General features: G+C 39.3%; 1 protein-coding gene across 1 annotated transcript; it reads left to right on the top strand.

Moving 5' to 3' along the window:
- KLHL7 (kelch like family member 7) lies at window positions 1-25,162 on the top strand. Its single transcript, XM_055706602.1, has 11 exons — window positions 1-339; window positions 4,579-4,681; window positions 5,624-5,717; window positions 6,852-6,976; window positions 8,799-8,974; window positions 11,619-11,793; window positions 13,230-13,372; window positions 18,593-18,833; window positions 21,711-21,912; window positions 22,194-22,291; window positions 23,891-25,162. The coding sequence occupies exons 1-11, from the start codon at window positions 220-222 to the stop codon at window positions 24,172-24,174; spliced, it is 1,761 nt and encodes a 586-aa protein (XP_055562577.1). The 5' UTR covers window positions 1-219; the 3' UTR covers window positions 24,175-25,162.
- The last annotated feature ends 304 nt before the right edge of the window (window positions 25,163-25,466 follow it).

The raw sequence follows: 25,466 nt of genomic DNA, 5'->3' as shown, positions 1-25,466 counted from the left end.
GCTTCCGCCGCGGAGAGCGTCGCTGCGGTGTCGGCGGGGCGGCAGGGGCAGCGCCGGAGCGGGGCACGTCCCGGTCCCGCTAGCCCGCGCGCTACCCGGTGCCTAGCGGCGGGAGGTGCTGGTCGCCGCCCGGCAGCTGGCGGGCGTCGCCTCGGCGGCGCATGTGCCCCGCCAGGGGTGGCGGGCGGCCGCTGTCCGCGGCGGTGAGGGCAGGGGAGCATGGCCACCCCCGGGTCGGAGAAGAGCAGCAAGAAGAAAACGGAGAAGAAGCTCGCCGCACGCGAGGAGGCGAAGCTGCTGGCCAGCTTCATGGGAGTGATGAACACCATGCGCAAGCAGGTACGGCGGCGGCGGCTTCCCCCCGGCCCGGCGGCTCCATCGCGGGCCGCGGCGGGGGGCCCGGGGCTTGCGGCGGCCACCCGGCTCCGCCGCCTCGCAGGGCGCCCGCAGACACCGGTGTGAGCCCCGAGCCCCACCGTGCCGCCCGCCGGCAGGGTCAGCGCTGCCCTGCGGGCAGGGCCCGCCTGCCGAGCGAGGCTTTGCCCGGGGCTTCCGTCTGTCGGGCCTGGCTGCGGTGGGCAGCCCCGCCCCGGGCGCCCGGCGGGCCGGTGCCGCCGCGTCAGGCCGGCTGCGGGCCGGAGCCCCGGCCGACATGGCAGGCGTAACAAGTTCAGGTTTTACTTGCAGCAGCTTGTCGGTGCTGAAGGCGGCAGGCGCGGCGGATCGGCTGCCTTATCCTGTAGTATCTTGCCTGCAGTCGGGCAGAAGTTAAGCTGCAGTTGACGGCTGAGTTTCCCCACTCAGAGTATTCGCATAGCCCTTTCCAAACAGAAACCACAGAAACCTGAGGGGAGTTTGGTTTTTAAGCGTGGTGATCCAGCATTTTAACCAGGAGCTGTAAACAAATGGACTGTGTACCCCTGTGCGGAGTATGGGTGTAGTGAAGCTGCAGCCTGAGGAGAGGGATGGATGGAGCCATGGTTTGGTCTCGCAGGTAGCGCTTCTTGTGCTTCATGCTGAACACCAGGCAGCCAGTGGCACTGTAGGGGGCTGCTGGCCTCATCTTTACAAATTCTGAACTTCTGGGCTGATTGGCTTCTAGGTCAATAGTCAATGATTGTTAAAATATCACGCTTCCACTTACCAATAAAGCAAGAGTGGTAACTAAAATTACAATCATGCAAGTGTGTTTCAGTTAAGCTGTTCAAACTGAAAGAAGTGCTTTTTTTTCTTAAAAAGCTTCTGGTACAAGAGCAGAAAGATGATCCGTGTAGCTCCTTTCATACGAGGAAATCTTTCTCCTTGGAGGAGGAACTGGCTTGACTGTGGTACTGTGGTTCATTTAAAAACAGTGATGTGGAGCCAGAATTAAAGCTGACCCTGAAGCTAGGTGCTCGAGAACATTTGGGGGCTTTGTACTTGGCACTGTTGTGTGTTGGATCTTCTGGGGTTTAGCAGCTTGTCTCCCAGTGTTAGTCTTGCCAAAGGCTCAGTCCAGCTTTTAGTGCTTTGTTTATCAGCAGTCAGGGTCCTGGCCTAGCAAGTGATACCAGAGTGTTGATTCTGCTTCTCTAGCACTTCGGCCCTCTTCTTCTCTCACTAGTACGCCATCAGGTGTGTTGTCTGCATAAACCATTTCATGCATCTAAGCTCCTATGTTTAAAAAAACAAATCGGTTTCAGTGGCTTCAGGTAGGGAAAGGCTATGATCTGCTATTTCAGTGTAGGCTTTGTTTCTATTCTGATTGGGTAAACATATTCCAAAGTGTAGCTGAGATCAGAACTCTGCTCGTGACAGTTTAGCTCATACCTCTCTCTCCCCTTGTTACCAAGGGGATGCCAGATACAGTTACGGTTTGTAAGTAGGCAGAGGAAATATCGCCCTCCCTTACATATATGTACAGCCCCTTAGCACAGGCAAAAATAGCAGTGCTTTACTATGTCACTACTCCAGTGTAGCATCATATTGCTGGTCTGTGTAAGTACGTCGTCTTTCAGTATAGTATAGTGCCAACTATCATCTAGTTATAAGTTACTCTAAATAGGGAGAGGGAGGATCAGGATTAAATGCTGTGAAATCTGCGTGTGCGCTTCCAATTCAAATTTCAAAATCTGTTATGCCTGGGGAGGTACAACTGAGTTTTGCCTGCTGTCAAGAGTTCCTAGAAACATCTAATCTGACTGCAGGTGGTGGCTTTGCATATCCCAGCCAGTGCTGACTGGTCGAGAAATTCTTGTGTAATTCATGACACTCATGCTTTTTTAGGAGTTTGTAAGAGGAGGTTACCTATTACTGGGGGAGTGGTGTGGGGTGTGTGTGATTATGTAGGATAAAATTAGGAAGTCAGCAGGGGCCAGAGGAAAATGTACTAGTTCAGCTGATTAGTTGTGCTAAAGTTTAAGAGGATTTACAGGCAGCTCTTTCTTCTTTTATTTTGATAAGAACTATGCTGTGGTTATAAAACCTAAATACGATGAGAGTTAAGAATTTCTTGTGAGGGAACTAGCAAGATGCACGTGGAGCACTAGCTATTTATCTGCATTAGTTTAGTGTTGTAGGAAAATGGGCTGACTGGAAGGTACAGCCAATGTTAGAGGCTGCTTTGTGTGTGTGCTGGGATCTAGAGGCAGCATCTATAAAATCTATAGAGTTTAAACTATGGACACACCTGCATTTAGTACTGGTAAGACGTTGGGGGCAGGTGTGTTTAGTGTGTGGAGGACTTGCTCATCTCCAACACGAGATGGCCTACATCTTTTGGGGTTTTACAGAGCTATTCAACAGCATGTGCATAAATCCTTTGTTGAAACTTTGCAGCCGAGTGGAGGTTAGCCAAGAGTGAAATAATTGAGAATGAAGCTGGGACGGAGTTGCAAGGTCTTGGTGAACCTGTTATTTGGAAGATGAAGAGTCCTCATGCAAGCTTATGTTCGGGTGTGTCCTCTGGTTGGTGTGACACCAGTCATCTATTGCCTCATTGAGGTGACTCAGTGACACCTTCTGGAAAGAAGTACAGAAATCCTCAGAAGAGCATTAGTTGAAATGGAACAGTCACACCTAGAAACATCTGAGGGAAAGGAATTAAAATAATGGTCTGTTTTGGTTAACAAATATTTCTTCCTGCACCCAGAGAGGCTGTAGAATATCAGAGATGCTTCAGATGCTGAGCTGAGGCACTGAATGATTCTTAAAAATGCAATATGGAATTCAAGCAACAGTTGCAAGTCTTAGCATAAAATCCTGTGGCCAAGCTTTGCTATCTTGTACTGCTAGTTTCCAATGCTTGTTTTGAACCAGATGTACTAGGAATGACAATTTAAAAGGATTTCCTCTGAAACTTTTCTCAAATTCTCTCTTTTTTGTTGTTGTTGTCTCAATCCTAAATGGTTTAAAGCTACAGATGTGCAAAGGAAGCTGTATGTCACCCTTCCATCAGACTTCTAATTAGAACATTTTAAAAAAAATATTTTTTGTCCAATGCATGCTTCTGAATGTCCTTTCCTTCAAGAAACTAAAAAAATAGGTTTATGAGGCTGTATATATGGCTTATCAGTCTTGTGAGGTGTAACCTAGATAATATTGTCTCTATTTGGAAAACATTCTCACCCAGTTCTAAGCACATATGTACTTCCCACAGTAGAAATGGGTTTTTTCTGGGGTTAGTGTTGGGATGGGTGTAGGTAGGTGTTCCTGAAGGTAGCTCCATGAACATAAGGTGGTAGTCAAAAATGAATTCCTGTTTTTAGGAAGCAGTGCTGCTTGGTTTCTCTTTCCCAATTAAGAGGTTGGTATAATATGTTAACTGTAGTATGGTATGCATTTATTTCAGGCAGTATGTTCTTAGAAAGGATACTTTTTGAGAATATATTAAAATTATGTGGGTTTATCCCAATTCCACACTTTCCTCTTGTGTCTCCTGACAACTTTTATAATTCTGTCACTTTCCTTTCTCCTTCTAGTGTATGTGTAGGGGAGAAACTAACCGCTTACATACAAAGAGAAAACAAATGAGAAATAAAAATACTTTTTTGTCTGGAAGTTAGTCCCTTATCCAGTGTTACTGGTCAAATGCTTCCATAGAAGTGGTATTTTGGGGGATCCGTTTTCTTCAGAATGTTCCCTTGAATGCTTTGAACTTCCAAGTTTGCTCTGGTTGGGCAACATGATGGCTATCTCCAGATATGAGGTTCCTATGAGGTTTTTTTGAAAACCAACAGCAAAGTAGAGAAGAAAGCCACTGATGGATGAAAAGAGTGTAATATAAATGCAGCCCCTGATAGATGTTGCAGGGCCTATGTTATTGGATACTGATGTGAATGCCCCAGGAAAACCTTTAATCAGAGTTCATGTTGCCTGTGACCATCCTTAAGGTACAAGTTCATGGGTAAACCGAACTTTGCTAGTTTAGAGATTACTGAATTTAACTTTACTTTCAGAAAACCTTTTTATTACATAGTGCTCTTGTGTGGATTAAGAAAAGCAATGAATTTCCGTAAGCTGTTTTTAAAGAAATATTGTTGAAAGATTTTTGAAAATGCTGATTGTTGCATTTTTGTTCTGTTTTTTTCTCTGATTTAGAAAACGCTATGTGATGTCATTCTTATGGTTCAAGAAAGAAAGATCCCAGCTCACCGTGTTGTGCTTGCTTCAGCCAGTCATTTTTTTAACTTGATGTTTACTAGTAAGTCTCTTCAAAATTGTTTATAAGCTTTCCTGATGATGTCCTATTAGACTTGTGGCTGACAAGCTGTTTATTTTATGAAAGGGAGTAATTTCATGGATAAGTGAAAATTTCCTCATTTTGTGTTGTCCTTCCATTAATTTCCGTTCACGGTTCCCTTCGTTTTTGCTTTAACTACTTTTTGGTCAAGTCAAGTGTTACTTCATATGTAAGCTTTCTTACTAATTGGGGCCCATACACTGTATTGGTCTCCCTCCCTTAACTTGAAAATTGGGAGTTTTTACTCCCATGACAGAATCTGTCCGCCCCATTGCTTCCCGCTATTAGGCACTCCCACATATGAAACAGGCTTTCAGAAGTGTAAATATTCTTGCATTTATGCTGTCTTTACAAATTCAGTTATGTAGTATCTGTCTTACTTTTGTATGCCTTACCCCATGAACTGTAAAATTATTATGCTATAAAACACACATTAAAGTAGAGTAGAAGTAAAGTAACCATGCCTTCCAGTGGTCTGTTTGTAACCATTTGCGGGCAAACTTACAGTGCCGTGTCTGGATGTGGGGAGCTCGAAGCTGTCTCTATTGTTATCAGCTTGAATGTGGAAATAGCTTTCGACAGTGCAGTGTGTGCTTTCTGTTTCTAATAATGCTAACTTGGCAGTCTGCACTGCAGTCAACAGTATCTATGACCTTTTCTGTTGAATACAGCTTATCATAATTTACGTAATACAAGCATGTATACACAACGAGTTACCTTGTTTGTCTCGCTACCTCCTTTCTTTCCTGACTTGCTAATACTAGTAATCCTGGGAGAACCACAATCAACTGCAGTTTTTAGCAGGTTCCCACTTGGTATAATCACTTTACTTTCTACTGTTTGCAAAATGTACAATAACTAGAGTGGCTTATTGATGTAGTTTGTCTTTTAATCTATTTGCAGCAAATATGCTTGAATCAAAGTCCTTTGAAGTGGAGCTAAAAGATGCAGAACCTGACATTATTGAACAGCTCGTGGAGTTTGCTTATACTGCAAGGTAGTTTTGTTATGTAAAGCTGACACTTTCTAGAAAGTGTGCCACTTGTAATTGATAAAAATCTTAAAATAATGCTTTTTGCTTCATCAGTTTTGTTATCATTACAGTTCTTTACTTTGTTTAAAGCCTGATGTGACTAGACCCTCTACTTCCCTTTTCCTTTTTATTTAGTCATAGGAAGCCGTACAGTCTAAAGAGAGTGGTAGCCATATCCAGAATGCAATTCAAAGCACTTCAAGCTTTTGTCTTAAGTGTTGGAGTCAAATGGTATTTCCCATTGTTCTGAAATTCAGGCCTTTACTGATTATCAGCAGGGTTTCTCTTTATAGATGTGGTATCTATTGCACAGAATCATTTCCAGGAGTTAAGCCTTCATCTCAGGACAGGCAGGGTGGATAACTGTTCTGTGAACAGCATTTCCCTCCTGTCTCAGGTTGTCCATGTGTTTAGTGTTGTTTGGTTGTTTTTTTTTTAAACAGAGCTTGTGCAGTTGACTAGGATTGTAAACGGTACTTCGTGACTGATGGGTAGCAGGCCTTTCATCTTTGTACTAGTGGGATTAAGTCTCCTTAGGAAGGCTTTCTTCTTTCTTTGAGAGGAATCTTGCATGCTCCATCAGTGGTGAGAGAACAGTCAGTGTCAGCCCCCAGCCATATGGTTACTTCCCCTGGTGCCCAGGCTCTTGCTGTGGGCTCTGCCTTCTCTTGAAGCACTGCCAGACTGGCTGTTCTGCTTGTCTATTCTAGGTAAATCAGCCAGACCAGTCTCGACAATGAGTTTTGACAGATTTTGCTGATGCCTGTTTAGGACTAGGAGAAAAAAAGGTTCTGTTCATTTTCTGTTTTGTGAAAGTGGCTAATAACACAAATGAAAGCAATAGTATGGTACTGCAGAGGCTTGTTCTTCAGAATCCAAGACTGGTTACTTCTTGCCCGTCCTCAGTAAAGTAGGGCAGTTGAAAGAAATGTGGAGAGATCATGAACAGAGGTTGTGTCTTCAGACTGTATGTGAAAGATTCTTGGCTAAATAGCAGAGAAATAATTTTGCCTTTTATGTGAGTTGGTGTAAGTTGCTTTTTAGCTACAACAGCAGCTATTTTTAATGACGCTAATTTTTATACCTTCTGTTTTGCAGAATCTCAGTTAACAGCAATAATGTCCAGTCTCTACTAGATGCAGCAAACCAATATCAAATTGAACCTGTGAAGAAAATGTGTGTGGACTTCTTAAAAGAACAAGTTGATGCATCCAATTGTCTTGGTAAGAGAAATGCAGACTTAAATTTACTGGTTGGATGGTTTTTTAAATTTTGCTGTTCCTGAAAAATAGACAATATTGTGTAAAAGACAGTAATATTTGTCTAAATGCAGGCATGTAAAAATATTTTCACTCAATCTGAACCGTTGTTCCTTGCCATAGATAAAATAATCTGGCAGTTGTCTCACCAGAGTCAGGGTCCACTAACTGTGCTAGGTCTCACCCCAGCTTGGCAGCACCCTGGAGCTTCTTGTTGATTAGAGGACCTCAGCTGTTTAGTAAAGTGAAGCTTCCAGTTGTTACTGTACCTGGAGATTTGGCAGAGTTGTAATTTCTACAAAAGCAGCATATCTTCTAAAAATATGAACAGGATAAGTTTAGGTTACTTTTGGTTTTAGTTGCTCTTCATTTTGACTGAAATCCATGAATGTCATCTGGGGAGGATTAATACTTAGTGTATTCTGTAGCCCTAAAGTGAACTCAGTGTTATAAAAGGGTAAACAACAAGCAGAACTAAATGCTTTTTCATGCTTAAGATTTGGTGCACTTTATTTAATCGGAGAATAAATATAAACTTGTTTATAAGTTTTCTTATTGACATTTGTCACTTAATTCTGGTAACAACTGAATCATGTTACAGATGTTTATGATATCTGAAATGTTTTGCAGAATATCTGAATTACAATGATTCAACTGACACTGGTGCAGCACAGCTGTGGCTGTGATACAATTTCTGGAAGAAAGACTTTGCCTTCTAAGGAAAATGCCACTTAAACTTGCTTTGAGTCATATTCGCTCCTGTGTGGTTTTTGTTAACTAGGAAATTATTGTGGTCTCTTAACACTTGCAAGCTTTGTTGCTAATCTATAGCAAAAAGGGAGATAAAGATTAAATCAGTTTTTCCTCAAAGTTTTATCTACAAGTTGAAATGTGTTCTTTGTGGACTTGTAGGCAAGTCCACTGCTCACTTAAGAAAAAGTGTATTTGAAAGAAACCATGGCTTATTTTTAATATCTTGACATTTTGTCAAGAGGTTAGACACTTGGATTTTGTGTTTCTGGATTGTGTTTTATTACTTGGAACAGCTCAGACTAGTTGCAGCCCATGGGTTGGTGATTGCTTCTATCCCACCTGCCATCTCCTCCATAGGAGGAGGAAGACTGTAGCATGATGAGAAAAGTTGCTGCTGAAAAGCTCTGTGCCTACCTGGTTTCTAATGGGAAGGTTGGAAACGGTGCTTCTCAGTAGCATTTGCTATTTGTACCTTTATGCCAACCTTCTGACCTTGCAGCAGCATCAACTTTTTTTATGTTGGTCTGCAGCTGAGTGTGCTACCTGTATACAAAAGTCTCAGTTCACTGTGACTCTTGTAGGAAATTGGGCTTGGTTGGTGACTGCTGCTGCATGGGGAGGTCAGAAAGCCCAGATCCAGTTTTTCAAGCTGTTCCGGTTAGATTTTGTTGCTGCGGTATGGCTCGGACCTGGTTAAGGTACTGTTACCTGCTTTGTAATGGGGAAAGAAACAGTGAGGAAATAGTGCTGGAGAGATAGTTACTACAGCAAGTGCTGCCAGTCTGACTCCAATTAGCTTGCTAGGGATGGGGATCAGCAGCTTGTGCTTATCTTTGTCTTGAGTTGCAGATGAGTTATGACAGCAAGTGGTTTAAAGAGGAAGAAAAAGCAGAAAAGCAGCATGGTAATAAACATTAAACTGCGGTTGCAAGTATCACTGAAATTACAGTAATGGTATTCTATTTTAATACGTTAAAGATAATTGCAGTTCAGATTTGGAAGGGTCTTTTTTTCCTTAATTTTTCCTTCATAGGTATAAGTGTGTTAGCAGAATGCCTAGACTGTCCAGAACTGAAAGCCACTGCAGATGACTTTATCCATCAGCATTTCACTGAAGTTTACAAGACAGATGAGTTTCTTCAACTTGATGTCAAGCGCGTGACACATCTCTTGAACCAAGATACGTTGACAGTGAGAGCAGAAGACCAGGTGAGATCCCTGTTTCATACCAGCTAAGAGCATTGAACTTCACTTTTTTTAATCAAGAACTGGTTTAAAGGATCTCATTTCTGATGTTCCTACAGTATATGATGCACACCAACAGTGGCTGCTAAATTGTAGAATAAAAGGTGCATGCTAGCTTGGTCAAAACCAAATACTAATGAATATCCATATTTCAAGTGTGGCTATTGTATGTGTTGCTTCAGCAAGCTAGGAAGAAAAGTCATAAAGGGAGGAAGCAGAACGGTTTCCTCTGAGATAGCTGTAGAGCTTCTGATTCTATAGTATTTGAGCAGAAATAATTTGATGTATTGGAGCAGTTGCTCCTAGACTGGGGCTCGTGCTATCAGTGAGTGTGAACTACTTCAAAGTAGTAAGCAAACTGCACTGTTTGTCTGCATGTCTCTACCTGAGTATGGTCTTAGCCCATTTCAGAGAGGAGTTGCTTCTGATAGAAATGTATGCGTACACAAGTAAAGGTTGGAAAATTGAGGGGTTTGGAAGCAAGATGAACGAAACACTGATGCCTTGATGGTGATGGATTGGTGGAAGGCACTTATTTAGGGAGTGGACACAAAAAACCTTAGGTGGCTGAAAGGAGCCTGGAGTTTCACTCAGAAGTTGTAACCTGTGGTGGAAATGACATTCACAGCTATCCCATTTGGAAAACTTGATTCGGCTTATAGCACAACCCTGAATGCTTGTTTGCCAGCTTGTTCTTCCTGCTGCGGGAAACTAGGAGTATAGGTGTCTGCACTGCAGCCCGAAGAGGTGATTGCAAGATGTTTGTAGCTGCTGGGTCAAATCTGTTGAAAACAAACTGAAGTCTTGCCTTTCTAGCTATACTATTCTGGTGCTTGAACTAGGTAACTTAAGTTTGTTTGGGTATGTCATTATGAGTTGACTAATACCTTTGAAGTGTAACAGGGATCTCATAGCCAAGATGGTATATATATCCACTTAGAAATGGGTGTTTTCCTGACTGAAGTTTAGTTTTCAGAGAAGTAATGTTTTCTTCAATGTATCTGTTGCAGTAAAAAGCTTTGAAAATAAGAATTACGAAGGGTGGGGGATAATATCAGGTGATTGAATACGTTAGTTGGCTGGTTACAAGTACAAATATGAATTATGTCGAAATTCAGCGTTCTTGCCACATGCTGGGAGAAGTTCAGGTCGCAGGGTAACATTCCCAAAGCTGAAAGTATTGTTTAGCTTGCAGCCAAAATGACACTTTGGAATTTACATTCTTAAAGTTCTGTTGGTAAGGGAGGATGACATGCTTTAGCTTGGCAGCAGTGGTAGAAATGTTGTGTAGGCAGCATGGCATCATTAAAATTCCTTTAAGATAGTGGCAGCGTGCAGCATGAAACTGCAGAAGTTTGCCAGTGATACTATAGGAATTTTATTTCTCAGGAGTACTGCTAGAAAGTTGACATTTACACCAAAGAGTATAAGCATATTTACACTTAGCAAAAAAAGGAAGGTAGCTTTAATTACTAGCTGTCTTATTTTTCCTGTATGCAAGTCGTGTTTCTGTTGATGAAGGGATACAGTGTTCCTGTCCTCGTCATTCTGTTGAATTTCCTTAGCTGGTAGAATTGAGCCTTAAATTATTTTATTTTTTTTTTTATTTCTTTACTCTCCCTTGCTCCGTGGTCATTTTGCAGGATTATAACCGAAGTGGTTTAGCAGTGCTTCTGAATAACTCAAACTCTGACACTAAACATCTTTCCACATTATATCTTGGTCACTTACCACTGATAACTGTGATCAGTTTCAGCTACAGGAGTATGTCTGGACTGTGCTATCACTTGTAATGAAGTTAGTGCTGACTTGGAAGTGGCAGCATAGTAGATAAGCTTGCTATGTCTGAGCGCAGTATGGAAGTATCTTAGTACACAGGTAACACTGGATTTTCATTTCATTCCTTCCTGACCCAGAGGATAATCATAAATAGATCAGATTCTTCGTTACCTTCCTTGTTCTGTCCTTCCTGCCCCCGAAGAAAACCTATTATCTTTTCCTATAAAGGGAAAGAGAGAAGAGGCTCTCTGAATGGTAAATTTATGGTAGTCTGCAGCTAAAACCTTTAATTTAAATGGTCCCCAAGACACAGCTATAGCAATATATTTGGATCCCCAACACTATGATTTGATAACAGAAGTGGTTTGTCAGCTCGGGAGACTGCGTCAGTTAGATGCTATTTTGGCATTTCTGGTGAAGTATTACCTGTGTTATGTTATGGAACTCAAAGCTTATTAGACTTAACCTGGTACAGGGGTTATCCACATAAATGTGAATTGCAGATTCATGCTTTCCATTTGGAGGAGAAAAAAGTTAAATAGCAGTAGTAGTGTTTGGTTTTGTTGGTTTTGGGGTTTTTTTTTAAGTTTGTAGGTGCGTTTTGTTCTGTGGTTGTGCATTTGTTTTACTTTATTTCTGAGCACTGTCTTTTTTTGGGTTTGGTTAGTTTTGTTGGGTTTTTTTTTTTGAAGATGATGACGGATCTCCACGTATTTTAGTAGAAGTTAATCTCCAACAGGCAGAAGAATCAATTTGGAGCATTAAGGTTTAGTTATTTGTCTTACTGTGTGGTGATGTTCCTTATCCTTTTCTTTCCTTCTCTTTTAAGGTTTATGATGCAGCAGTCAGATGGCTGAAGTATGATGAGCCAAATCGCCAGCCATACATGGTTGATATTCTTGCTAAAGTCCGATTTCCTCTTATATCAAAGAACTTCTTAAGTAAAACAGTTCAGGCTGAACCACTTATTCAGGATAACCCAGAATGCCTTAAAATGGTGATCAGTAAGTTGACTTCTAGCTGAAATCTTTAATGTTCTGTGTAATTTAAAAACTGCTGTGGAATTTTTGAAGATTGTTTGCTTTAAAATGCTTTGGCAACATTTTAGTATTAAATTTGTCTGTGTTCCCTCTCAGATGCTGTGTTTAGTTGAAGTTGGATTAGCAGATTATCATGTAAATAAAACCCATTTTATGTAACAGACTATGACTTTAATTTCTTTTCTCCTAGCAAGTGACATGAACTCATGACAAGTAATGGAATGGAGATTTTGTCAATGAGTCATTAGGGTAATTGGAAGTGTTAGTGTGCCTTTGGGACAGAGTGGTAACTTTGATATTGTTCATATTTGTATGTGAATTAATAAAAAATATTGTATGTCAAAATTCTGATTACGATAAAGCTTTCCTAAGCAATTTAGAATGTTAAGCATGTGTTGTGCTATTTTTATCTCGTGATACATACTGACCATTGAGCCTACAGACAGTTGCATGCTCAAGGTGCAGATGAGGTAGGGAACGAGCTTCCCTTTTATTTTTAGACACCAACTGAGAAATTTTATCATGTAAGAAAGAAAAGCCTAGATGTTAATAAATATTCTAGAAAGATGTTTTTTAATTTGGTAGCAGTTAACTAGTTGGCTTCATTTTAGTGTAGATCTAAAAAACAGTAGACAACTGTTTTCCTTCAGTCTCAATGAGCAAGATTCAAATTAACTGTACGTTGGTAAGTATTTGCTGATCAACATCTCAGTCACATTTTGTGTGTGACATGGAGTTGGGTGGATTGCTTAAGAAATAAGGGGTTTTGTTTGTCTGGTTTTAGTGGCTTGTAATGTTACTGATATTTTTGCATTCTTTGCAGTGCTTAGGGGAATGCTTATTTTCTTATACCAATTGTAACTAATATTTTCACATTGTCAAGCTGAGAACAAAAGTGAGGGGATTTCACGAGGTACAATGTACTAGAGATGCCTTCCTTGTTAACCAGAAATTGAGGGGTGAGGAAGTTGACATGGCTGACTCCTCATTGGAATCAAATCCCTTCTTTAGTGTTGTCCGCTTTAGGCTCCTAGTCCTGCCATTCCTTTTCTTTAGGTTTGCTTTCTTTTGCCCGTTTCAATACAACAAATTGAGTTGCTTCTTAATATTGGCTAAGTGAGCTGATTGATCAATTGGTGTATAATGTGAGTCTATATCCATGTCCTGTTTTCACATGGAGCAGGCTGTTTGAAATAGGGTGTAAATTTGGGTGTATGCCTCCATCCTTATGTGCTGCTGTGCATTATTCCCTTTTAAATCAAAGCTGTATATGTGTAATGTAGAAACTTGGTTTCCCCCTCTTCCTTCCCTTCCTTCTCCCTCCCCATCTCCGCCTCTGAAACCTTCCTTTCCATGTATAAGCAGCACTGGATCTGCAACAGTTGTTGTCTTCCTTCCAGGTGGGATGCGATACCATCTACTTTCCCCAGAAGACAGAGAAGAATTAGTGGAAGGTACACGGCCAAGAAGAAAAAAACATGATTATCGCATTGCTCTGTTTGGAGGCTCACAGCCCCAGTCCTGCAGATATTTTAATCCAAAGGTAATCGTTACCTCAGAATGCATTAAGATTCACTGTTTGTGATCTTACGTGGTTTTTATTTGCTGATGATATTAACTAAGATGTAATGATCTACAAAATGGTATTAGGAAGGATGTATTCCCTGCCTCTTGGGTATGCAGTTGGAAGAGTATGGTCAATTTAGGTGTTCTCAGATCTGTGTACCGAGGTGTAATACTCCATTTTGAATAGAGTGATTATGTGTTTGTTTAGTGGCAACATTAGATACGGAGTTCTGATAAATTCATCTGAGTTGAGAATTGATTGGTATGTGCATCCCCCATCGGGAAATAAAAGGTCACTGAAACATCAAGCAATTAGTTAGGAATATATGAAACTCTGTATGCATGTGCATGCACGTATGTGTTCTGAGAATAACACAAAGCAATTTCTTTTTAGCACAAGTTAAATTATTGGCTGATATGTTAGCATAGAACCCAGTTTTAGAGTGCAAGGCGTTTTTTCAGTGCATTTATTATAAATATGCAACCACTTCTAAATCCCAATGGTTCACAATTTTGATCGTTCTTAATAAGGAGAAGAATTGGGACAAAGTATTACGTAAGTGGAAAAGAATGAGTTTCTACAACAAAAAACTTAGATGGCCAATTTACAGGAAGCAATAAAGCTTTGCCTGAAATTTGTTTCCATGTTCCCTGAATAAAGTCAAACCACAGGGATGGTGTATGTTTCAGCTGTGCAGACTAGATGGTCTAGAAACACCAGCTGCATGCATCCATACTCTGTTTTACCAGGCAAGCACATGCAGTTATACAGAAAAAAGTTGCTACATAAACATCAGGGCTCTTCAAGTTATGAGATCACAGACGTAATATTTTGTTGCAGAAAATGTGGTTGTTCTAACTGAGCATAGTAAATGCTTGTTATGACTTCAAACAGTTTTATGTGTTATCTGTATAAACTTTATAGCCAGTATGAGCCCTGTCAAACCAAATTTGGAATGAATGAGCCCTTGGGATGTGTTTTGAACTCAGCATTCCCATTCCCTTATGTAAGATAAACTTGAAGACACCTTCTTGAGCGCACCGCTCAAGTCTGGGGAAGAAAATACTACCAGTTTTGTATTTTTATTGGGAATTCCAAATTCCTAAATAATGACCACCTTTACTCCATATACATACTCAAGTAAGATACCCAGTACTCCAACTGGGGGCAAGGAGGTGAGGGGAACAGAACAGATAATTGTTTTTATTTCTGAGGTCTGAGTTGGGGAAGCCTTTGATCGGGGCATTCGTCCTTTTCAAAGAGTTACTTGTTCTTGGCATTTTAACAAGTTGTAATTCACCCGGTATGCTCTGGCCTTTATTTTATTAGAAGGAAATCAGATCAAAGTGTCTTTTCTTGTAATCTCCAGTTACTTAAGTTGGAACAAAGCTAATTTTAGGCAGGATGGAAACTAGCTTTGAGACTTATTGTCCCAGTCATTAATTGGCAGTGTATTATCAGCATACTGTGTGTGTGGTCTCTTTACCAACTTAACTGATAGGTTAAATTCCCTAAGTGCCTAACGTCATCAGTGGTCAGAACTCAAAAGACAGCGGTTGTTGCTTTATCAGTCTTTATAAATTAATATAACACACCACTCCAGTTGTCACTGTGTGTTTTCTGAAAACTTAATCCTGTTTGAAAACTAATAATCTCAGTGCATGCTGAGTGGGAGCGATAGGCAAAGACTTACATCTAAAAGGAAAATTATGTATATAGTTAGGTGATCTTCAGTCAGACGTAAACTATAATATTACAAAGAAATTTGTTTAGTGGACAAAAAGCCGTATCTATGTAAGTCTACATAAAGCATCAGATAAAGTAGCTTTTTTTTTTCATGGACTATTTGTCTAGCTGCAACACCAAAAAAGAATTGAGTTTGGAGAAAACTGCACGACTGCCTCTTGATCAAGCTTTATGACCTTGCATGTGGGTTAATGGGGGAGGGGGGGAAGGACAGGGAAGGAAAAGGAAAAAAGTGGGTAACTGGACATCTTGATTCTAACAAGCATGTCTTCCTTGAATGTTTTCCTAGTGCTTATATGCTTGCTTGAGTATTTTTAGCTAGCCTGACCTGTCTTGTTGAATAGCTCTTACTGACTTCACTTCCAACTCTAAGCTATTTAAAGGTCCCTTTCTGGATGTTTTGCTTGAGTATCTGAGTTTGATCTTTATTTAACTGTGACAGTAGCTTGTTAAATGCAACAACCAAGGATCCAGATCCCCTGTTGAATTAGCATCGTGTGCATGCAAAATAAGTGTGGTATGTAAGGCTCCATGCTGCAAGGGCTGTGTCACGTTTAACTTGCTTTAGTCTCATCACAAGGTGATAGGAGTGTCAGAGTAGAGAACTAAGGTTGTGTGTGTACTTTTGCAAGGTTGGGACCTTGGGAAAGAACTGAAATTGTGTCTGTTGAACTGATTGAATAGTGACCTAGTCTTTCACTTTTGATTTTAATTAAAGTAAATAATTCTTATGTCAGCAAAAGAAACAGCTTAAAACAAAAGTTAGGATTTTCATGAAAATATATATTCAGTTGTGATATAAATGTCAATAATTCTAATACTGTAAGTCTAGTGCAAAAAACCTCAATTTTCACTGATTGCTTTGCACACAAAATTAGTCTATTGTTGATCTTCATTTCCTTGTTGTCAAAAAGGGTTCTTTAAATACGAGTGGGCTGCATATAGTGTTATTTGTTGAGACTGTTAGCAGTATTATTTTAAGTCTATATTTGTTGTCTTTGCACTGTAACTGGTATTTCTATTGATGCATGTACTTCATCAAGAGAGCAAATTGATGCAACAGGACAGACACAGAGAGGCATGAAACCTGTGGAGCAATCTGGCACTGTTTTGAGTAGAAATGTTTGTTTTCCAAATACTACTAGAAATCCTAGATGTCCTATTAATGCTCATGGGAAGAATTTTCTTACTGAATTTTCCACAAAATGCTTTTTAAAAAGTTGAGTGTCATCCCCCCCTCCCCCCAAGCTGGGAATAAAATACTTCTTGTTTTAGGAATTCTTGATAAAAAATTATACATGACTCTGAGATTTTTGAGGCAGTAATAAGCTTATTCTTTTGAATTTGCTGTCTCTAGTGACCAGAAATGGCTGGAAGCTTTTAACTTTTTAACAGTGCAGAATTCAGCAATGACAAGTAAAAACAGATGCCTGGCAATGTTAGTTCTTGATGATTAAGGGAACCAGCATACCTTTTATAAAGTGATAGAGATGTAGTTAAGAAGCTATTAGTGGGGAGGCTGTCTATATTAGGCATGTCTGCTGCTTTCCCTGATAAAGTTGGAAGAGGAGGTATCAGCTGAAAATGAGGGAGAAAGTCTTTAAAGGAGGTACTTTTTCACATGGCCCATAATTACACATGCTGGTCTTGTCACAGGATGTTGTGGCTGCAGGAAGTTCAGATAGTGTTAATAAGTGATTAAATAAACTCATGAAAGAGAAACTCCTTTCAAAAGCTTTTAAATACAAAGGTACAGCTTCTGCCTCTGGTGTCCTGCATTCACAATTTGTTGAAAACAAAGATCAGCAGGGAAAGTGTCACCATGTACCTGTCTTGGTCTGTCTTTCCCTACTCAGACCCCCAAAAATGAGGCTTGCCACTGCCCGAGTCTGTGTACGTCTTGACTGTGGCATAAAGCAACTCTTCTGCCTAATTCTCAAATGTGTAAAATACATAAATGCATAAAGTGAAACCAATTCTACATGGTGCTGAGTAATGCTGAAGAGCATTACAAGAGAATGACCTAAACCGCCTTCTGCTGAAAGAGGATACTGCCGAGCATGCTCAGATTATGGCTTTTCATTTGATAAAGGTGTGGATTAAATGGTAGCTATGAACTGAAGCCATAAAAGTGTGTCCGATCACAGCCCTTTATAACAGTAAAGGAAAACAACAGGGGTTTTTGTAAAAGTGCCAGAAGTTTGAGCTAGAAAATATGTTGATCTTGCACAATGCAGTAAGACATTTTCTTAAGATTTATGCAGCTATTTATTTTGCCATGCTGTAGTATGGCTTTCCTTTCTAGGATGCCCCAGGACCTGTTTCTCACCATAAAGGGCCACATGCACCTGCCAGCTCTTCTTGATATGGGGGATGCTACAAGAAAAGATTGTAAGATGTTTTGGACTATAACATGCTCTGCCTCTCTTTCTTTGAACCCCCATGTAGGAGTCGCTGTTCTTCCTCACTGACCAAGGTGTTTGAAGTATGTCCTTGCTAAGAAAATGTAATGATGTAACGTCTTGTGTGAACCATTACAATGAAGGTTATTCAGCAGGTTGAGCTAGACCGTCCTGAGGTGGTACAGATAACAGTTAAGGTCCCATACTTTCCTGTTCAGTATAGGATACAAACTATGCTCATGGAATATGTCAGATGCTATTACTCAAGAAGTGTTTCTTGTGCTGTATGCTATCCTGGTCTGCCATCAGTTGCTGAGTTTGGTGTTCTTAAGGCTTTGGGTAGTGTTCCTGCCCATATTTGATACTTGCTGATTTTGCCAATCCATGCAAAATCAGTTTCTAGGCAACATGACTGCCAGTATTTGTGATGGAGCATTACCGTATTTCTCATGCTATCAACTGTGGATAGCTATAGATCATTTGTGTTTTGTAAATTCTGTAAATAAGCTTCTGGTTGTCATGGTAATAAAGTATGTATCAGAGCTTTTTAACTGAGTTGCTTGTCAATTTGGATATTACCTTCTTTTTCCATTGCCTTTGTTTGGTACCTTCTGTATTTTATTTTATTTTTTTAGAAAGAATCTGTTACAATGTGTAAGATGTCTTTTTCCATTCCTATAAAAGAAAATGCAGTCCTGCTTTATTGATCGCATGCATTGTTTCTGGCATGATAGCAGCAAGAGGTCAGTTCTGTTGGGGGAAAAGAAAACAAACTTTTTCAGGGAAGCTGTACTGGGTGCACACAGGGAATGAGGAAATAGAAATTCATGATGTCGTGGTTCATTGCAGCTAACTTTGTCTGTGTCTAAGACTTTTTCAAGAGTACGCCTGAGGAGTATTCTTCAACAAACAATATTCATGTTTATTTTGAAAAGGAACTTTAAAACTGACCATATCTAAATCTCTATGAAAAGCTCTGTTTGAAAAACACTCACTGTGCAGGTAAGTGTTATAATCTATTAGACATTACCTGTTCTTTGTAATGCAGGATTACAGCTGGACAGACATCCGATGTCCCTTTGAAAAGCGCAGGGATGCAGCTTGTGTCTTCTGGGACAACGTAGTTTATATTTTGGGTGGTTCCCAGCTCTTCCCTATAAAGCGAATGGACTGCTACAATGTGGTGAAGGATAGCTGGTATTCCAAGCTAGGACCTCCAACACCTCGAGATAGCCTTGCAGCCTGTGCTGCTGAGGGCAAAATTTATACATCTGGTGGTTCAGAAGTGGGTAAGACACTAAAAATCTTTAAAACAAACAAAAAAAAAGCGCAAACAAAGATACCTGGAAAGTTTTCTGTTTTTTGCATGACTGTTGAAAAGAAACTGCACGTTGCCATGTTAGCCTAATGAGTTTGTTTTCCTATATTTAGGATTTTATCTTCCCCACAATCCAACAACCAATTTGTTTCCTAAACTAAAATGGTTTCAATGATTGAAATGATTAATACTTATATTAACTGGAGCATAAAGTATGCTGCAGCTCTTAAGAGTTAACTAGGGACAAAGATACGTTTTGGGAGTCCCACGCTGCTCTTAATTTACTTCTATAAATCCACAGAACTTGAGTGATTTAAAATTTTCTGTGACGTATGGCCAGAATAGCTGCATTTGACAATGGCATTCCTTGAATACAACATATGTTGGCCCTAATGAGGTTTTTTGAGAAGGAAAAAAAAAGTGGAAGAGCTTTTGAAACTACTGCCAGGCCCTGTAAAGGAATCTGTCCAAATTTTCTGTCAAATGACAGAGGTTATCTTCTGTTAGCTTCTTATTCTGTTGGTTTGCTTCAGTAAATGGAGAAATACTACTTTCTTTAGGTGGTATTACTCATCATAGTTAAAAAAAAAAACCCACCATTGGGGTATGTTTTCTCTCAAAAAAAAATCTAGTGGGTGACATGCAACATTTTAGAATTTATTTTGTCTAAATCTGATACATCATCAACAAACCAAAAGTTGGAATGTAGGTATGTTATATCCATAAAAATACTGAGCTTTAGAAAAAGCTGTGTTCTGGGGGAAAAAACCCAAAACAAAACAGAAAAACCCCCGCCCCAAATCCTGTAGCCACGGAGAAATTCTCTAGATCTTTTTGAGTTCTGCCTTGGTGCGGAGGGAGGTGAGCACAGGGAAAAAAAGGGTCATAATCTGTGCTTAACATTCCTAAGTCACTTAATGGGAAGCTGTGACATTTAGATAACGTTCTTCGACTTCTAAAATATTTTCCGAAGTCGAAGGTAGCTGCAGATTAGACGGTTCCTGGCCGCCACCTGGTGGGTAAATATGAAATAGCACCTTTCCTGTTCCTTGAAATAGGCTTAACTAAGGCTGCATTGGGAAACTTGGAACACTACAAAATGTTGTAAATCTTCCTAGTTTCTCACGTGTCAGATCATGAGGTTGTGTGATACGAACATTGATTGTATAGTTTATTTTCTAATACATTGTAATTAGTTAACACAACTGTAAGGAAATTGTCATTTAGGGAGTTTTCTTTTAAATCTATCCTCACGTTACTGCCCAGTTTCACTTTGCTTTCCATAAATGTTAATCAGGACAGAATAGTAAAAGCTAAAAACTAATAAGAGTTTATTTTGCCTGTACTTTTTTCTTCTTTGGAATCCAGTGAACACTGCTTGTTTGGAAAAGTCTGTCTATTCTGAATCTAGCATTCTCTAATTAGAGCAGGCAATTACATGAAACCATTAACTGGAGAAAACGCTGTAGAGAAGTCTAAAATTGCATTGCTTTTTGCACAGATTGAAGAGATTTGGAAAACAAGTTACTATGCCAGTCCATTACAGAAAGCAGGGTTTTTTTCCCCTTTTTGAATTGATGGGAATACTGGTTGTTGGGTGTTTGTTTTTTTTTTTTCTTGCAGTAGCTAGCAGAGTTTGGAAGCTAAACATACTGAATACTTCCACTATCATTAGGTGCAGGAAAAATATTTGTTATACTGACAGCATACTGAAAACAGAAGCTTTTACCTTTTTTAAAAAAATTAAAGACAGTTCTACTGTATTTCCCATGGATGAGAATGTCTACAACTTCAAAGCAATAAGGATGTGTACTTACATCAAGGAAAAAATGTCCCACTATATACAGGTCTTTGTGATACTGAGAATTACGTGGTAGGCGTAAACAAATGTGTAGTTCATAGAATTCTGTTCCTGTATTTTGGGTCTGGAAGCATAGCACTGTTTTAGGGGTTCAAATGCCCCAGCTGGCAGTGAGTGCTGTTAGTGTGACACATTTGTTAGAAGCAAAAAGCCAAAGAAAAAGAGACACAAGAGAAGACACCTTTAACTCCTCTCGATGAATTTATCTATTGACACAAATGGGAAAAGGATGGATGGGAGAACTTTCTTTACTGAGGAAGTTGCATCCAGCTTTCTTTGCTTTGGCTATGGTTCAGCTAGTTACCTGAGCACAAATCTTTAAGCTGCCATCTATTTTCATTAGAAAAATCGCTTTTGAAATCAGTAATGGTATTACTGGCCCTTGAGGGAGGAGTACTTCCAGAAAACAAGTATCTGCCAGTCCCCAGGAAGAAAGTAAAATGGTGGGGGGCAGCTGCCTTGTATGTTATGGCATAATCAAGCTATCTAATCCCAAAGGCAACAAGTATTCTGGGAATTGGGCAAGTCACACTGCTTGGAGAAAAAGACTCGTGAACCTGTGCCAAGTTTACAAAGCTAGTTTCATCTTCACATCTGAAAGTTAAATATATTTCCAGGTAGTGAGAGTAGCATGAGATGATAATGTTATTGATAATTTATATACATCTCTGTTATTGCTGTGTGTCCCCCACCCAAAAAAAAAAAAAGAAATAGTATCTTCATAATTTGTTTTTGTTTTTAAACACAGATAGCAATTTTAGAAAGTTACTTACATAATTTGGAAGAAGAGTCAAAAGAATTAAAGTATGTACTTTCTGAATAGTCCCAAGCTTCAGGTTGGTTAGTTCTGCTTTGGAGGTGGGAAAGCAGCTTTCCCTTTACAACTAGCAAATAAAACATCAATTTGATAATTACTGTTAGACTCTTCTCTTGAAAGATAACCATAGAAGTTAATGCTACTTTGGTGGGTTTCTATTTTTTTTTAAGGAAATTCTGCACTGTATTTATTTGAATGCTATGACACAAGAACAGAAAGCTGGCACACAAAGCCTAGCATGCTGACTCAGCGATGCAGCCATGGAATGGTAGAAGCGAATGGTCTCATTTATGTATGCGGAGGAAGCCTGGGAAACAATGTTTCTGGAAGAGTCCTAAATTCCTGTGAAGTTTATGATCCAGCCACCGAAACGTAAGCATTGTATCAATTCTCATTCTTTTTGGTCACTTGTGGCTTTGCTCGCTCTGTAAGTAACTGAAGTGCAGATGAATAGGAAGGATTGTATGTCATAAAGAATTTTCCTGAGCTTAGCAGTAATAAACCAGTTATTTGTAGTTTTACTTAAAAGGCAGTTTGTCTTAAGCAGCTTTCTTCTGTTATTTCATTTTCCTAATGCTAGGAATCTTATACTTACTTTCTAGGAACTAAATAGTGAGTTTTCCTGTTTTGTTTGGTTTTTTCTTTTTCCCCAGGTGGACTGAGCTGTGTCCTATGATTGAAGCCAGAAAGAATCATGGGCTGGTGTTTGTAAAGGACAAAATATTTGCTGTGGGTGGACAAAACGGCTTAGGTACTTTGATTCTATTAATTCTCTAGCTGGTCACACAAATTTCATGGGGCCTTTTTTCTTTTGCAAATAACTAATTTTACTCTTTTCAGCTGAAAAACTTTGAGCAGCACCATAAAACATGTCAAGTTTTTGTCAAATTATTGTTGTCTTCCTCCTTTCACGTCCCCACTTCAGAGTTTGAAAAGTAAGATACTTTGTACTAACGACAGTACTGTCGAATTCAGATGTGCACCTGTACAGTAGCCCAGTTCTGCAAGAGTTAATATGGCTAAACCAGTCATCTGAGAAAAATAACTTTGTTTGTTACTTCAGTCTAAAGACTTAAAGCTAGTCGGCTATTTTTTAAAGTGGTGAAAAAATGAGCACTTTGACTGCCCTAGTTTTAAAATATGACTCACTGTCATAGGCAGGTCATTTACAATCTGCATGTGTCCTTGTCTTTAAAACTAGAATAATGAGTTTATTCTCATTCTTATCCAGGAAAACTGAATTTTAATTAACTGAATTCAGAATGGAGAATTCTCAGCTATGAGGTTTATTAATCGCTATTTATGGTAATTGGAATATTTGGTTTCAGATTAACGCTATTTTAGAATATAGCTTGTATTTCAATTAGCTACTAAAACTATTCCAGGATGATTGATTTCTAATACAAAAATGTCAGTAGATGCATTTTTTTGCACAAGCATTTTTATCAATCAGTTATAGCCAGGACTACCCCTTTGCAAAATGTTAATGTATTCACTGAATGCTCATTTCAGAAGTGTGTACTATTGAACCAGTAAGTTAAAGTATTATTTTGCTCTTCATATTCTTTAGCCTGACTGACTAATTGTTCTTATTGTAATACAGTGGGGAAGAGTTATACCTGGGGTGAAATATTTGTACCTCAACATTATATAAAGGTTTCTTAATCTCTCAGATCTAAGAATTCAGGATTGGAAGTGAAAAGTCTGTGACTCGTATTAAAATTGTTAAATAAGGATAACAGGATGTTTGTAGATGTTTTACAGTGCAATTACTAGCCTATTTTCTAAAGAAGCAAATCTTAGTCACAAAATCTGCGCTTCTCTAGTAACTTTTGATGCCCTTGGCCCCTTTTCAAGGGGACTTAGGCTTTCAAAGTTCAATGATTTTAAGATCCTAATGGAGAGACATCCTCTATCAGTAAATGACCAATTTAGGTGAAGGTACTCGGTGACCCCTGTAGAATAAAATGCCCATACTATAGGGAAGTTTCAGGTGGATTCCTGGGTTTTAGTCACTAGCTACAAATCCATAAGAAATCTGGCACTGTTAGTTCTTATGTTGATGAAGTAACATGTTAGAATGTCTAGAAAGTGTATAATGTGAAATTTTGTACAACACATCTCACTTCCAGTCTCCTTTTTACTTTTCTCTGTTTCTGTATTTATAAAAGGGCAAATGGCTAGTTTAGAAATCTGTGACCTTTTTTCATATTTGGTGGGTTTTTTTACTCTGATTACGTTTTAATCTAAACCTTGAAAATAAACTTAAGTTTAATGAAGCATGTGTATGCTCTAATTTAGTCCATACAGTATAATGTAATAAGCAGTTACCTATTTCATTGCTTTGTAGGTGGCCTTGATAACGTAGAATATTATGATATCAAGATGAATGAATGGAAGATGGTGTCTCCAATGCCATGGAAAGGTGTAACAGTGAAGTGTGCTGCTGTGGGATCTATAGTCTATGTCCTGGCTGGTTTTCAGGGTGTTGGTCGATTAGGGCACATTCTTGAATATAATACTGAAACAGATAAGTGGATAGCCAACTCCAAAGTCCGTGCTTTCCCAGTGACAAGTTGTTTAATCTGTGTTGTAGACACTTGTGGGGCAAATGAAGAAACTTTAGAGACCTGAAGACCAGTAGGAGATGCTGAGATGTTCTTCAAGGACTTGGGGAAAGATGGCTATTGGTGCTTTGCTTCCATGTTTTACTGAATCTTGTTAAACTGAGTAATAAGAAAAACAGATGCAGTCTTTCAATTTGTATATACAGCATATTATATAACATGGATTTAGTCATGCCCATTTTCTTGTCTGTTTTAAGAGATGGGGATGTGTTTCAAGAATCTGCTTACCTAGCTGAGATCATATGGCATCTTCCTCTAAAAGAACTTTGTGTGGCCTTGTCAAAAACAGACCCAATCCAATTATTTGAAAAAACTCAAAACATTTGATGAAGATGAAATGTCTGGTTAAATGACACTGTACTGAGCTTAAGATGCAGGGATTCTTCATTTAATAAAGGTGAGTAAATGCAGACTGGGTCATGAGAAATATGAGCAAAAAATATTCTCATTTGTACCTACCTGCAGAAATCTTACCAGAATGCAATGAAGATTCTTCCTCAGGAAAGAGCAAGGGCAGCAGTATGATAAAGGTTCCCATGGGGAATGGGTATAGGTTATACAGCTGCCTACATCATGATAGCTGCCCTCGTCCTGTGACTTTCTTCCATCATTTGCATGACTGCCTATCAGACCATAAATTTAAAACAGGCCATATAGAGAGATTACAGAAGCATTTTGCTAGTGACCTCTTTGCCATTTTGGGGAGCTTTCACAGGAAGACTTTCATTTTTTTTTTTTTATTATACTGAGGTTGGGGGATGGTTGGGGAAGTTCATGATAATTGTGCACTATAATTAGCAAGTTGGAAACTTGGGATTAATTTTCAATATATCTTCCCAGGCATCAGACTGTACATACTGTGGATGCCAAACCATTAGAAAAGAGTGGAAAGGGATGGAAAAGCGAAGTCAATACAACAAATGTATTGATTTTCTTCTTGAAAATGAGTGTTTTTAAAATGGCATGAACCAAGTCATTAAAGATACTTTATATAAGTCTTCTAAAGTTGCACATGGTTATTAATCTCTGGTTGATAAGCATATAGTTCTGTAAATGTTTCCAGCCAACATGATGGCAAATTTCTTCCAAGTAGTTCAGCTTGTCAAGCTATGGGTGTCAATACTGTGTACATCTTCTAACTGCTGGAAAACTATACAAACTATGTATGTATGCCTGTGCTGCGCCCATACTAGTTCATTGATGTCTTCATCCTAATGTTGTCACTTCTTTTCTAACTTGCTAATTTTTTCAGATCTGTTTCTATGAGACTATCGAGTTAACTTAAAAAGTTGGTGCTTA

The sequence above is a fragment of the Falco cherrug genome, chromosome 4 (genome assembly GCF_023634085.1).
Source record: "Falco cherrug isolate bFalChe1 chromosome 4, bFalChe1.pri, whole genome shotgun sequence".
Lineage (NCBI taxonomy): Eukaryota > Metazoa > Chordata > Aves > Falconiformes > Falconidae > Falco > Falco cherrug.
This window is presented reverse-complemented; position numbering and strand designations above follow the sequence as displayed.